Below are 15,564 nucleotides of genomic sequence, written 5' to 3'. Positions count from 1 at the left end.
CAACCTACTGTTGAGGCAAGAGGGCCCCCCCCCCCCCACTGCCCCCATCATGAGAAGAAAGAGACAAAACTGCCTCAGCCTAGTGGAGACAAAAGCAGAAAGAGTCTAGATGAAGTGCTTTTTATTTTCAGACCAACCAAATATTTAATATAAAAACCCTTTAATACACAAACTGCAATCACAACAGCATCCACGTAGCAGCAAGGGAACAGGGGTGAAGTGAGGAGTATGGCAGGGGAAGGAAGGTTTTCAGGGTCTCTACTGCTTCCCTGGTCTGCACTGTGGCCTGAGAACATGAGGTCTTGGCAGAGTGCAGATCAAGGTAGCCAGAAGCAGAGGGGTCCTGACACCAGTATTGAGACAGACTGAGAACAGCAGACCCCTCCAACATGCCATTGTCTCCAAGGGGCAGCCTCCAGGGAAAGCCAGATTCAGTTGGAAGGCAAGAGGAAGGTGGCTGTGACCCAAAGGAGAGTCAACCATCTTACCTCAGCATCCTGCTGGTCACCTTTTTGGGAACAGAGTTTTCCAGAGGGCTGTTGAATTGAAAAGTCTTAAAAAAATCATCCTTGCAAAAGGACAGAAACTGTGTCCGAGTCTATCTTCTACCAAGACTCCTGGCCTGGGACTCCAGGCAGCTGGGTGGCTCTGCTTAGATGGTTGCGAAGGGAAATGAATGGCAGAACCTTTGGCCCAACAGGGTTGGAGCCTTGCCAGGCACTGACCAAGAAAGCCTCAAGGCAGGCCAGGGAGGTCTGTGGGAAAAGTTGTGGGTCAGTGGCACTCCTTGGACGACAGTGGCACAATGGCCCGCAGGTGGAGTATATAGTATGTGTAGAAGAGAGAAAGGACACAAGACAGAAAGAATTAAGAACTGAAGTACCAGGTTCTTTCAGGCCTGGGCAGTAGAGGGGAGATGACCCTCTGGGCCAGGGCTAGGAAAGACCAGAAGCCCCTTCCTTCCTGGGGGCTGAGTTTGACTGGCCTGGATATAGCTGATGGCCCCAAAGTCCTCCATGTGGCCTTCCCGACATTCTCCAGGAGACCTGGCCGCCCCTTCCAGATGTGTCAGGAGAGACTGGCCGTGGTCCCAGCTGGGCCCAAGTAGGGCCTGGAGTCCCACAGTTAAATGCAGTCCATGGAGTTCTCAGGGAGGAGGCCCGGGATGCAGCTGGGGAGACCCAAGCCCTTGATGGGGGTGCAGCTGAGGGGGAGACCGCAGCCCAGGGAGGAGTCCTGGTTCTCTATGGCCTCCAGCCTGTCCATGTTGTTGTCCCAGTTGATGTGGAAGCGGGTCACCCGGGGGTTTGAGGCCAAGATGTTCCGCTGGAGCTGGGGCAGAAAAAGCAACACCAACCCTCGTTAGCATGCCCTCGTGTTCCTCCCACAGAACAGTGCACTCTCAAACCCCCTCCCGAAGCCCAGGAAGAGCCGACTTTGCTTATTCCATTACCATCAACATGTGTACAATTCCAGGGAAGGCCTGTGTGCCATGACTTAGGGCTGGGGCCTATCTAATTTTATCATTATTATTTTTTTATTAATATATATATTTTATTGAAGTATAGTTGACTTACAATGTTTCAGGTGCACAGCAAGGTGATTGTTACACACATATTAGTTTTCAGATTATTTTCCATTATAGGTTATTGTAAGATATTGATTATAGTTCCCTGTGCTATATATTCAGTAAACCTTTGTTGTTTGTAGCATATCTATTTTTCCACTAAATTGGAAATCTAGTATCCTATTCATACTAAGTCAAACAAGTGGAATCAAAATGTCATAAATTTTTTAGTTAGGCAAAAATTCATAAGTTTTCTAAAATATACACATTACATATATTATACAGAGAAGGCAATGGCACCCCACTCCAGTACTCTTGCCTGGAAAATCCCATGGGCGGAGGAGCTGGTAGGCTGCAGTCTGTAGGATCGCGAAGAGTCAGACACGACCAAGTGACCTGACTTTCACGCATTGGGGAAGGAAATGGCAACCCACTCCAGTGTTCTTGCCTGGAGAATCCCAGGGACAGGGGAGCCTGTTGGGCTGCCGTCTATGGGGTCGCACAGAGTTGGACATGACTGAAGTGACTTAGCAGCAGTAGCAGCATATATTATATACAAAAAAAGCTTTTGTGTGTGTATATACACACAAAAGCTTTTCTACTACATTTGATAACGGCTTGAGAAAGAATATATTATTGTTTTTATTTTGGCCATACTGCGTGGCTTGCAGGATCTTAGCTCCCCAACTAGGGATCAAACCCATGGCCCCTGCATTGGAAGTACAGAGTCTTAACCACTGGTTGGACCATCAGGGAAGTCTGGGGCCTATCTAATCTTGATTCTGTGAGGCAAAGTTCTGAGAAACAAAGACCTTTCTCTCTCTTGTTCCAGCCCAGTGCTGTGAGAGCTGAGCACCACTTGAAAACCTTAATAAATGACTTTGGCTCCTAATTCCAGGGACTCAGCTACCCCCAGGGGCAAAGGAGCCAGCCTGTCTGAAGCAGAAGTGTGGAGAAGAGCCCCACCTGAGAGAAGTCTGGTTTCAGGGGCGGGTTCTCGCGCAGCTCGGGGCTGAGGTACTCATTGTTGACATAGTAGCCGACTCGGATGAACTCCTGTCCATGGTAGGTGCAGGTGATGAGGACCACGGTCACTCCCACGGCATCGGTCTCCGGGATGAGGGATGGGTTGGGGGCATCCGCCTGGGGAAACACATGCTGGGCTTGAATACTGACAGTCTCATCTTACCCAGTAATATGATTCTCAAGCAATGTGTATTTACAGATTCAAAAGGGTGGTCCCTGCTCTGAGGAGTTTTCAGTTGAGGGAGGAAGACAGAATCCATCATACCCATGCCCGCAAAGTGCCGAATGGGGCAGATGCCACCAAGGAGACGTACATGGCACCGAGGAGGAACGTAATAAGCAAGAGGGTGGTTGTTGTTTAGGTACTTAGTTGTGTCCGACTCTTCTGCGCCCCCCTGGCTCCTCTGTCCATGGGATTTCCCAGGCAAGAATGCTGGAGTGGAATGCTGTTTCCTTCTCCAGGGGATCTTCCCAACCCAAGGATCAAACTCGAGTCTCCTGCATTGGTAGAGGGATTCTTTACCACTGAACCACCTGAGAAGCAAGGTGGAGAGCGGGATCAAATGAGGCTGAAGAGGTGAGCAAGGAGGTATCAGTGAGTTAAAGGCTTGGGAAAGGTTGAGGATGTTTAGCAGGAGATAGGTGTGGCATTGCTCATTCCATCTGAAAATTCAACTCCGGAGGTCAGTGCAGCTGCAATAGGAAAAGAGCTAAGTGGGAGTCGGGAGACCAGGCAGGGGGCTACAGAAGTCATCCTGGAGAGAGGGCAGTGGCTTAGAACAGGCCTTAGAGAAGGACAGAAGTGGACAGATTTCGGGGGGTGTTGCTAAGGACAGGACCGCTATACAACTGGTGCAAAAGGAGACTAACACAACATCAAACCGTGGGGCCTCGGGTTCAAAAATTAGTTACGTTTCAGCCAGTGATGGCAGAACATTATAGCAAGTGTGGGGCCCTGTGTGACTGTATGGGTTGCATGCCCCTGTTGTGGGGTAGAGTAGATGGGACTGGCCAGTGGATGGGGTAGAGGTAGGCAAGGAGTTTGGTGATGGGATGAGGTTGCTGAGATTGGGGCAGGAATGGCCAGGATTAGGTAAATGAATGGATTTGAGCCCTGGCTTTTAAACTTTACTGTGTCTAAGAATGGAGAAAGCAATGGCACCCCACTCCAGTACTCTTGCCTGGAAAATCCCATGGGCGGAGGAGCCTGGTAGGCTGCCGTCCATGGGGTCTCGAAGAGTCGGACACGACTGAGCGACTTCACTTTCACTTTTCACTTTCATGCATTGGAGAAGGAAATGGCAACCCACTCCAGTGTTCTTGCCTGGAGAATCCCAGGGACAGGGGAGCCTGTTGGGCTGCCGTCTATGGGGTCGCACAGAGTTGGACACGACTGAAGTGACTTAGCAGCAGCATTGTCTAAGAATCACAGGAAATCTCCATTTCTGACAACCCCTGTGATGCTGGATTGTTGTTTAGTTTCTAAGTTGTATCTGACTCTTTTGTGACCCCACGGACTGTAGCCTGCCAGGCTGCTCTGTCCATGGGATTTCCCAGGCAGGATTACTGAGTGGGCTGCTGTTTCCTGCTCCAGGGGATCTTTCCCACCAGAGATCTTTCCCAGGGATCAAACCTGCGTCTCCTGCACTGCAGGTGGGTTCTTTACCCCTGAGCCACCAGGGAAGCCCGTGATGCTGGAGTGGAGCCACTTACAAGCTACACTGGATCCTCATTATTCACACACTGCATATATTTGAAAATTCGACTATTTGCTCAAATTTATTTGCAACCCCCAAATCAACATCTGGGGGCTTTCACAGTCATTGAAGGACATGGACAGACAGAGCACAGGTGGGATCTGAGTAGCTCAGTGTGCATGTTCCTACTTGAGGCAGAACGAGGCAATCTCAGACTAAACGTGTCTTTTTTTTGCCATCTCTAGACCACAGTTTCTGCGTTTTTGTTGGTAATTTTGCTGTTTAAAAGGGCCCTAAACGTGGTGCTGAGTGAGGGCTGCCGTGTTCCTAAAAGCAAGAAGGGATGTACCTTGTAGAGAAAACACATATGTTAGGTAAGCTCTGCTCAGGCATGAGTTATAGTCCTGTGGGCACTGTGAATAAATCGAAAATAAGGTGTCTTCAAACAGAAAAACACATAAAACAAGATTATGCATTGACCGGTTGACAAAAATGTTGACTTGCAGAAACTTAACACTGTATTTCCTCTAGGGCAGGGATTCCCACCCTCCCGGATCTGATGCCTGATGGTATCTGAGGTGGAGCTGATAATAGAAATAAAGGGCGCAATAAATGTAACGTGCTTGAATCATCCTGAAACCATCCCCCCACCCCTCTGGGTCCGTGGAAAAATCGTCTTCCCGGAAATCAGTGCCTGGTGCCAAAAAGGTTGGCGACAGCTGCTCTAGGGGCAATGGTTTGGGATTCATTAATTCAGTGTCCACAGCAACTTTACAGAACTCCCATAACAAGAATCAGCTGTAAATTGGTGGCTCATGGTAACAGCTATGATGTAATAGAGATGGGAGATGTCTGAACTACCTTTGAGAGGTCAGACAGTGCTTGAGAGTGGAGCCAGGATCTGAACCTGAACTCGGACCAATGAACCATCTGTGTGCTTTTGGGTCAGAGAGGATGTTTCTATCTTTTCTTTCTTTCTTTTTTTTTTTTTTTTAGAGAGGATGTTTCTAGGTGTCAAGGACCAAGGCCGAGTCTTTCTTACCTGGAAGACGAACATGTGTCTTCCTGCTGGGACAGGGCCAACCAGTACTGAGTCTAGGATTTGATCAAACTCCTCGCTCTCAGCTGAGCCAACGTAAATGATCTTCCACTCCAGGTCTGCAAGGATACGGGTGTTAGGAACAGAAATAATTTAACAGCAAGAAAGCTGGGAAAGGGCCTTCTCGTGGTAGTTTTGCATCAGTCCTTAATACATTGGTAGATTTTAATTCTCAAGGACATCTGACATCTACTGCAGGTAACCTGCCAAGGTCTGAATCCCCGCTTCTGTCCTGTGACCTTGAGAAATTCTTTAACCTCGCCATGCCTCAATTTCTGCATCTGTAAAATGGGGAAAACCTGGGAGGGTTGCTGTGAATAATAAAATCTATTAAAATTTTTTTTTTAATTTTAATAAAGAACACCCGACATCCACTGGGCACCCAGGGCCAGGCACTGTGTTGCTGGTCACCAGGGCAGGCACGAAGCTCTATTTCCAGTGGGGAAAGTTCTCCTGTGGGCCTAACTTGGCCAGGTGACCTTGACTATGCACCTCCAGGGCAACTCAGGCCCCTCAGAGCCTGAGGGTGAACCGTATGGCAGAGGCTGAATTAATGGCCACGTGATGGAGGCTCAGAGACATGCTGAGGAGGGAAGAGCAGGGAGCTGGGACAGGAGGCAGCATCCTCTTTCACACACAGGGACTGGTGCCACTGAACTGAGTAGATCCCTCGACAACTGGGGCAGGACGGCGGGTTGCAATCTGGTCGGAGAGCCAGCCGGCAGGAGGGGGAGATGAGGTCGCTGGGGGAGCTGGCCAGTCCCCGGGTCCTCCAGATCCAACACCAAGTCACACCTGCTCTCGGACCTTCGGGTGACAGCGACTCAGTCCACAAACGTGGCACCCTAAGGCCATCCTGAACCCCAACTCTCTGGCATCCCCTCCAGTTGGGAGACCCCCATTCCTGGCTCTCTTCTGGCCAGATAAAAGGAAAAGTGCTCCGTGAGACCCCGCCTATCAAACACAGGAAATTCCCAGTGACTGAGGGCTCTGGCAGGAGGGCCAAGTATATCAGGGGCAAGGTCACGCTAGTACAGGGAAATCTGGCCAGAGACCTGAAACTTATTTTAGGTTCTTTGAAATTACACAACCTACGGGCTGCAGGAGCCGGGGCAGAAGTTTCCCAAGCTGTGATTTTCACAGGAAGCACACTGTCTTATACATTGCCCTGCTCCTTGGTCTAGTGTCCCACAAGAGCACCCAACTTTGGTGCCTTTTTAAGAAAATATTTATTTATTTGGCTGTACCGGGTCTTAGTTGTGGCCTGTGAACTCTTTGTTGTGGCATGTGGGATCTAGTTCCCTCACCAGGGATCGAACCTGGGCCCCCTGCATTGGGAGCTCGGAGTCTTAGCCACTGGACCACCAGGGAAGTCCTTCTAAAATCACCTGGCCCTTCAGGCAGTATGGACATCACATGCCTCTAAGAGGGCTCATCCTAGGAAATGAATTGGAGTACATGTTGCCAAAGGAACATATGTCTTCCTGAGACAGTTCCTGACTGAAACATTACTGTTTCTGCTTTTAAAATGCACAGAGGTGAATTAGAAACACCTGTCATTTGAATTGACCATTTACTCTGAGGCAAAGGGCAGTGAATGAGGGTAGGGCTGAGAATGGATAAGGTCACCCCCATGTCCATAAGTGGTGCTACTGGTAAAGAATCTGTCTGCCAGTGCAGGAGACCCAAGAGACCTGGGTCAGGAATATCCCCTGGAGAAGGAAATGACACCCCACTCCAGGATTCTTGCCTGAAAATTCCATGGGCAGAGAAGCCTGGAGGGCTACAGTCTGTGGGGCTGCAAAGAGTCGGACATGACTGAGCGATTGAGCACATGTCTAGAAGGGCCTGAGAAGTCTCCCCCTGACTGTTATTTCAATATTCCCTGAAGTGTTTGTGAGGACCGGGGGGAATGGCCTCTCATAATCCTTAGACCCCTGTTCCTTATTAATCTTAGCATGTCCTAAATCTAATTAAAACCTGTGGCAGTTTCTTTTTTTAAATTTTATTTTATTTTTGGCTTTGCCACACAGCACATGGGATCTTAGTTCCCCAACCAAGGATTGAACCCTGAGCCCCCCGCATTGGAAGCTTGGCATCTTAGCCACTGGACCACCAGGGAAGTCCCAGAGCACCCAACTTCGGAAGCACAGCAATGCTGGGCCATGACTATGGAGGTCTGAAACCTGAGCTCCACGCCCTTCCTTGATACACTGGTTTCCTGTCCCGTCACAGCTGACACCCGGCCTTCTACTCAGGGACCCTAGCAGGCCTACAGGATGTGGGTGGCCATTGGACTGAACTGGGCTTCAGTCAAACCCCATTCTCTTATTTGCAGGAAGGAGTTAAGCTTACTGATTTATTTTTGCTACAAGTAGTGACACAACCGGAAATAACATGTTTTTGGATGAACAGAAAACAAGCTAGCCTTGTTCTCACCTTTCTGACACAGTTCTATCATTTGGTATCTTTCCTTCTGGCTGCCTTCCCCATCATCAGTGGAGTCACATACGTGTTGCATATGTGCTCAGTGGCTAAGCTGTGTCCGACTCTTGTGACCCCATGGACTGTAGCCCTCCAGGCTCCTCTGTCCATGGAATTCTCCAGGCAAGAATATTGGAGTGGGTTGTCATTTCCTCTTCCGGGAGATGTTCCCAACCAAGGATCAAACCCGAGTCTCCTGCATTGGCAGGCAGATTCTTTACCACTGAGCCACCTGGGAAACCTAACTAATGTGCTGAAGGTGGATACAAAAGAGAGATTTTAATAGAATAGGACCTGATGTATACCACACCACTCAGCTTTCAACGTTGTTGGCAATGGAGTTCCCTGGTTGCCTGGTGGTTAGGATTCCCGTCTTCCACTGCTGTGGCCTGTTTGTCAGGGAACTGAGATCCCAAATTTGGCATGGAATGGCCAAAACCCAAAAACACCTGTCGGCAAAACCTAAACAAGCCTGTGTGGGTGCAGACTGGAAGAGAGAAACGCAGGTGGTCAGGTGACTGGGTTGAAGTGGCTCCCAGTAGTCAGGTCAGAAAGAAACCAGAGAATTAACCAAGGACGACAATACTCACTCAGGAATTAAGGAGCTGAGGGACTTCCCTGGTGGTCCAGTGGCTAAGACTCCGAGCTCCCAATGCAGCTAGGCCCAGGTTCAATCCCTGCTTGGGGAACTAGATCCCACATGCTGCTAATAAGAGTTTGCATGTCACAACTGAAGAGATTCCGCATGCTGTGACTAAGACCCAGGGCAGTCAAATAAATAAATAAATATTAAAAAATAATAAGAGTTAAAGAGTTTATAAAATCATCTATGGAAGACAGAAGATGATTGAAACAAGGACCTACAAATTGGAATTGACTCTTAAGCAGAGGCATCCTGAAGTGACTTCACTTTTTTGAATGAGATGTGGGGACGTCAGTCACAAACAGCACAAATTCATTCCTACTGAATATGAGCTAAGGTCGCACACGTGTAACATATGCCTAGCCTAAGTAATTCCAAGGGTAAATGGATTCCATTGTTTTGTCTTTATGCCGTGACTTCATCATCTAACCACTGCACAAAATGCTCCTCCACTATGTATGAAATCAAAATCCAGACCAACGATATGATGAAAAACATAAAAAATTACGGTAGTTTAACTTGCTGGAGAATCTGTTTCCTGCCCCCAAAAAATCACAACAGGACTACCCTGGTGGCACAGTAGATAAGAATCCACCTGCAATGCAGGAGACACAGGTTCCATCCCCGGTCCAGGATGATCCCAACAGGTCTCAGAGTAACTAACTCCATGCGTCGCAACTACCGAGCCCATGTGCCACAGCTACTGAAGTCTGCTCATCCCAGGGCCCAGGCTCCACAACAAGAGAAGCCTCCCGCAATGAGACACCCAAGCACCACAATGAAGAGCAGCTCCTGAGAAAGCCCAAGTGCAGCAATGAAGACCCATTGTAGCCAAACACAAACACACACACACACACAAACCCCCAATCAAAAAAACCCCAAACAACCCCAACCCCAACAACTTATCTAGTAGGCCTTTTTCTGTTTATCACTTTCCCTTTGTTCATAATACAGCTGAACCTTGGCCTGACCACAGCGTGTTAGGTGTGGGTCAGAAAATCTGGCTCTAAGGCTTGTTCAGGCAGTATCTCATGAATCTCTCCACTAAACTGGGGGAAAACACACCCAATGTATTGAATATAGACCCAGGCCTTGGATGCATCTGTTTCCACATGCTGCTGAGGAGGAGAGAGAGAGAGTAAAAGAGGTTCAGAGCCCTTGAGAAATGGCTTAGACTGGGGGCTGGGTGTTCAGATCTTCAGTTGCCAGGTAATAAGGCTGACTGAGACTTTCTCCAGAATCTAAGAGACTTCTAAAGCCAGGCCTAGTCCGTTTGTTTGGGAGGCAGGAGACAAATCCTCTCTGCTCTGTGGGAAGAGGCAGAAAGCAAGTTGACAGGTCAGAGTGAAGCACAGCCCTAGAGGTACAACCAGAGAGTCTAGACTTCCAGTCCAGAGTTGGCTTTCCAACTAGAATTCTTCTGAGCAAAAGCTTTATTGTCCAGGTATAATTAATAATAGGACCCTGTTGCCCTCTTCTGTCCTGTTTATGTCCCACTTCTAAAATAATGGGTGCACTCTTTTCCAGTTTATAGCAAAGATAAAGAACCCTGACTCAGAACTCAGAGACAAGACCTAGTGTTAATAATTCTACACACCAGCTGTGTGACCTTGGAGAAATCATTTTGTTTCCATTAAAAAAATAATGACCTTGGGGAAAAAAAGAACTGTCTTTAGGGATTTCCCTGGTGGTCCAGTGGTTAAGAATCCACCTGCCAAAGCAGGGGACATGGGTTTGATCCCAGGTCCGGGAAGATCTTACATGCTGTGGAGCAACTACTCCCGAGTGCTACAACTACTGAAGCCTGCTCACCTAGCGCCTGTGCCCCTCAACCAGAGAAGCCACCGCAGCAAGAAGTCCAATGCACCACAACGAAGAGTAGTCACTGCTCACCCCAACTAGAGAAAGCCTGAGCAAAGCACCGAAGATCCAGCTCAGCCAAAAATAAATAAATCTTAAATAAAATAGAACACAAATAAAAAACAATGACCAGCAGGTTGACTTTAGGTTCTCCTGATTCTATGAACAGATTAGTGAAGTAACAGGGCAGTAGCTTTGCAGGAATGAAAGTACTAGATAATGACCATGCAACCATTTTTAAATGCCAGGAGCTCAAACAGGCTGATTGAAACCCGATCTCCTGCCATCTGGGAACTATGAATCCCTTGAACTATTAGCTCCTTACATCTCCTGGCTTTAAAATTAAGTCTTATTCCACAAGGTCATTCTACACTTTATTTATTTATTTACACCCTGCCTTGTTCCAGAAAGGATTTAACTGGGCATATTCTATAGTTAGTTATAAGTAGAATGACTCCTTGATTTAAAAAGGAGAGAAAGCAGGGAGTGATCCAATGGCCCCACCCAAGCACACAGACATCAAAACTCTTCAACCCCATGCTAGTTGGAGAAGCCCATTTGCAGGCAAACGACCCACCGACCACTGAAAAGTGCTAGTTTAGCACACCCTGGCCTTCCAGATCTCTACCTCCTTAGAGGCTGCCTCTTCTCTTTTAACCACCAAGTGGAGAAGAGGTCTAATGGAAGTACTTGCTCCTGAAAGTGGTGCCAAGACTCGCTGAACGACCTTAGCTTTTCTGGTTTTTATAGACCTTTAACTTGAAAGGTCTTTTACTCTCTGTCTCCTGCCTTCTCATCTGTGAGATGAGAGCCATGTCCGCCTTTTGTCACAGGGATGAATAAGCACATCTGTGAAAGCACATTGGAAAAGATGCACAAAAGGCTGTGACCTCCCAGACTGAAGCCAAACATCACCATGGCTCGTCCTGGCACACCCAACCCACACCGCACAAGTCGAGGTCAGGCCATCAAAAGTGTTGCGAGCTTTGCTGCAGTGGGTCAGCAGGAATCCAGCAGGCCAACGGTAGGAACCAGCTAACGTGTGCCTGGCCATGCCACTCCTCAGATCTGAGTGTGTTCATTGAAGCCCACAGTCAGGGAGGAGGAAGGAAGAGGAGCTGGGGAGACCAGATCATCCTCAAACACTGGAGCAGGAAGCCAGGTCATGCCTCTCTTGAGGAAGTAGAGGGTTGGGGCCAGACTAAGGAGGGAAGCCAGGTTCTAGGGTATGTGCTTTGAGATAGAAAACAAGCAGAAGGGGGGTGGGGTGGGGTTAAGTATCAGCAGGTAGGGGATATTATGGGGAGACAAATGGGGAGATAAAGATGTGTGAGGTCTTGCCAGAGGGGTAAGATCTTCACAGGGACAATGGGGGAGGAGGCTGCGGTTTTTATATGGGACATGGGAGGGGGCTAGAGCTTAGATCTCTAGCTCTAAGAGATCTTAGATCTCTTAAGCTCTCACAGGAAAAGAGTGAGGTAGAAGTGTCTCACCACAGGGGAGAGGGGATTGGTAGCGGAGAGGGGATTGGTGGGGGAGGCTGGGTGGCTGGAATGGTAGTCTGCCCATACAGAAATAGAAGATGGGGGGTTTCTTAAGGAAGATGGGGAGGCTGAGGGTCTCTGCAAGTTAAAGAACTGAGGCTGAGGTCTCTACACAGAAAACAGGTGCTCAGGAGGAACGGCCCAGGAGAAAGATGGGGATGAAGTGGTCTCCATTAGGGAAAAAGAGGAATAACCATGGGGGTGGGGTGGGATGGGGGTAGTCTCCAAGGGGGGGGGGGGGCGGTTGGGGCTGGCGGGCGGGCTTTGGTTCAAGGGAGATCGCGGTTGGGGGAGGGGGAGAGGGAGTGTTTTTGGCAGGGTTGGCCTCGGGGCTGTCTGCAAAGGGAGGTCGAGGTTAGCTCAGGGGAGTGGGGTCTCCACAAGGGCCCAATCTCACCGTCTGCAAGGGCCTCATTGCACTCAAAGCTGATCTCGAACCGGAAAGGGCTGTGGAAAGGGCTCGGATTCTCCAGCACCGCCACGTTCAATACTGACACTTTAGCCATCGCCTCGTCGGGTCGCGGCTGAGGCCAGAGCTGGGGCCGAGCCCGCGGCTGGGTCCTGTCGGGTCAGCGGAGAAGCTCTGCCCAAATCCGCTCCCGCCTCCTCTGACCGCGATCTGAAGTGCGTATCTAGTCCGCGCGCCTCCTTCAAATAGCCGGCTCTCACCCTACGGCCAATCACCGTCAACGCTCCACGACTGCGCAAGCGCTTCCTCAGCCAATCCTGGAGCGCCGGTCGGCGCGCGCCGAGACACCCGGGACCAATCCCTGGAGCTCCATCTTAGGGGATGAGCAAGGGAGGCGGGACCGTCTCTAGGCTTCTTTGGTGTCCGCAGGGAACCAATCCCCAGAGCCTCCGACTCGGTTGTCCAGGAAGGGGTGGGCGGGGTCAGAGCGCCGGGCTCTTCTTGGCCAATCCCGAGGGTCCCCGCACCAGCGAGGTCCGCGATTAGCCCCGCCTTTCCGGGAGAGACTTCCAGCTGGGGGCCGCGCAGTCAACCGCCGAGTGGTGGCGCACAGCGCTCGCTTAAGCGGGAAGGAAGGGAGGTGCTGGACTTGCAGTGATTGGCAGGCAGAAATGGGGCGTAGATAAAGCAGGTTTTCTGAGAGATGATTGGCTGAATTGGCTCGGGGGCGGGAGAAGAGAAGACTCGGCCGGGGATTCGTGGAAGTAGAGCGGAAGTCGGCAGCTGACGCGGTTGAGCCGAGTGTGAAGAGAAGGGAGCAGCGTTTGCGGCATCGGCGTCTGTCAGCAGGTGAGCGTTGCCGGAAGTTTCTCTAAGGGGCTCCTGGCCCCGCAGGCCCAGCAGCCTGGGAGTCCGTTGTGAACGTTGTGAACGTTTAACTCACCCTTGAGCGGAGACGGTGCCGCGGTAACGCGGCGCTCTGGAGCCCGGGACCCAGTAGTCGGGCCTGGTTCGAATCAGGTTCTTACTTGAGAGCCTCTGGGGAGGTTTCAGGTGGACGGCGCTGAATGGGATTTCGAATCCGGCCTCTGCCACGCACCACCCGAGGCCTCATTTCCCGGCTCGTTGAAAGGGGGCATGAAAATTTACTGGCCTGATTTATGACTACATAATACATCTAGAAATTTCTTTCCACTCCCAGGCGTAGGCGGGACCACCGTCGCCCCCTGTCTGGAAGACTCGAGGGGCCTCCGCACTCCCGTCAGTCCAGCGGCAACAAACCTAATCTTACACTGTTCTGTAGAAACCACTTTAAATATATATATATTAAATGTAATGTACTATAGCCACAATATCATTTCAACATGTGATCGGTATTAAAAAAAAACACGAACCTGAGGTATCTTTTGTTACCTAGTACTAACGGTTTGAAAACCTGTGTGTTTTACACGTTACACCACATCTGTAATCCGGACGCTAGGTTTTCACCGGAAATAGTTGAGGTTTCACAAAAATTTACAGTTGAAATGGAGATTCACATGCCCAAATGTTTCCCAACATACGTTAAAATTTCCCATGAACTCAATCTCATGTCGGTGATAAATGGAAATATTAATTGATGAAAGTTAAGCGACGTGGAATGTTCTGTTTCACAGTGGCACTAGCCACATTCAGGTGCTTGTCATCCCCTGTGGCTTCCGATATTGGATAGCCAATACCAACTTCAGCCAAACTGACCTTTTTTTTTTTTTTCCATAAAATCCGACGTGACAGCCCCAACCTCTTTTCTGGTGCCTCCTTGTTATTCAAGTCTTTTCTCAGATGTCTTCTTCGGAAAATCCAAGAGCCCCCCGAACAACATTCAAATTCGTAGAACATAAGCCTGAACGGTATATTTCAAGCCACTGGCCTTTCTTATCGGAGAAGTCAATGGCACCCCACTCCAGTACTCTTGCCTGGAAAATCCCATGGATGAGGGGAGCCTGGTAGGCTGCAGTCCATGGGGTCGCTAAGAGTTGGACACAACTGAGCGTCTTCACTTTCGCTTTTCAGTTTCATGCATTGGAGAAGGAAATGGCAACTCACTCCAGTGTTCTTGCCTGGAGAATCCCAGGGACGGGGGAGCCTGGTGGGCTGCGGTTTATGGGGTCGCACAGAGTCGGACACGACTGAAGCGACGCAGCAGCAGCAGCCTTTCTTAAACATCCTCCTCTTTGGCCTCGTGATGCTCAGAATATTTTCTCTCTCTTTTTTTTTTTTGTATCTCCATCTCAAATAAAGTAGGATTGAAAGGCTTTTTCCCCTCATTGAAACGATTTGGCTGCAAGAAAATTCCCATTATGATTGGCTCTGGGTTCTTGGCAGTCATTGGGCATCCTTAGGAATTTCTGTGATTTGAGAAGGTCAAATTTTCAAATTATTTCCAAATGTAATTCAATTGCTTATGCATATGAACTTTGATGAAGTTGTTATGTTTTGTTTTCTAGATATTAAACATTTTATTCATTACAACTTTGTAGTTTTCTTTCTGCATTGTGGAACTTTTTTTCCTTTATTCTCAGCCCCAGCCTTTTCATAGCCCCTGAAAAGTTCATCAGTCAGAAGTATTATGTCTCTGTCTATAATGCCTTCTCCCTACAGCTGGCTGAATAATCTTCAGTTGTAAACCAGTTCATATCATTACTCTGGTTAAAACCTTCAAAGGCTTATCATACTTAGGATGAAACTTAAGATCTTCACTGTGGCTTAGGAGGCCCTGCACAGTGGCCTCAACTGACCTCATCTGCCAGTCTCCCTCTTGTCACCACTCCCAAGCCCTGCTGGCTTTATTTCCTGTCTTTCAACACACCAAACTTTATTCCTGCTGCATGGCTTTGGACTTGCTGTTCCCTCTGCCTGGAATGTGCTTCCTTTAGATAATTGCTGGGCTGTCTCATTCTCATTTATGGTTCACCTCAGATGTCTCTCTAGAAGAAGTCTTCTTGGACCACCCTAGTTAAAGTAGACCTTCATTAATCACAAAAGCCTGCTTATTAGGAGCACTTATCAGAATCTGTAGATTTTTTTTTTTTTTTTTTTGGCTCCACTGCATGGCTTGCGGGATCTCAGTTCCCTGACTGGGGATTGAACCTGGGCCACAGCAGTGAAAGCCCCAAATGCTAACTGCTAGACCACCAGGGAACTCTTGTCCCTCAGTAGACTGAAAGCTGGTTGAGGACAGTGATTCCACCTGTCT

At 49.0% G+C, this 15,564-nt stretch overlaps 1 protein-coding gene and 1 long non-coding RNA gene across 2 annotated transcripts; one reads left to right on the top strand and one right to left on the bottom strand.

Moving 5' to 3' along the window:
- Positions 1–106: 106 nt before the first annotated feature.
- Positions 107–12,534, bottom strand: ASF1B (anti-silencing function 1B histone chaperone). Its single transcript, NM_001075453.1, is given in 4 exon segments — positions 107–1,332; positions 2,534–2,710; positions 5,333–5,448; positions 12,318–12,534. Coding segments are annotated over 4 exon segments (609 nt in total). The 5' UTR covers positions 12,427–12,534; the 3' UTR covers positions 107–1,125.
- A 576-nt stretch (positions 12,535–13,110) lies between these two features.
- On the top strand, positions 13,111–14,010 carry LOC100848715 (uncharacterized). The gene is made up of 2 exons (XR_003035455.2): positions 13,111–13,178; positions 13,531–14,010. It is a non-coding gene; the product is annotated as an uncharacterized lncRNA (long non-coding RNA).
- Positions 14,011–15,564: the final 1,554 nt, after the last annotated feature.

The sequence above is a fragment of the Bos taurus genome, chromosome 7 (assembly GCF_002263795.3).
Source record: "Bos taurus isolate L1 Dominette 01449 registration number 42190680 breed Hereford chromosome 7, ARS-UCD2.0, whole genome shotgun sequence".
In the NCBI taxonomy this organism is placed as follows: domain Eukaryota; kingdom Metazoa; phylum Chordata; class Mammalia; order Artiodactyla; family Bovidae; genus Bos; species Bos taurus.
This window is presented reverse-complemented; position numbering and strand designations above follow the sequence as displayed.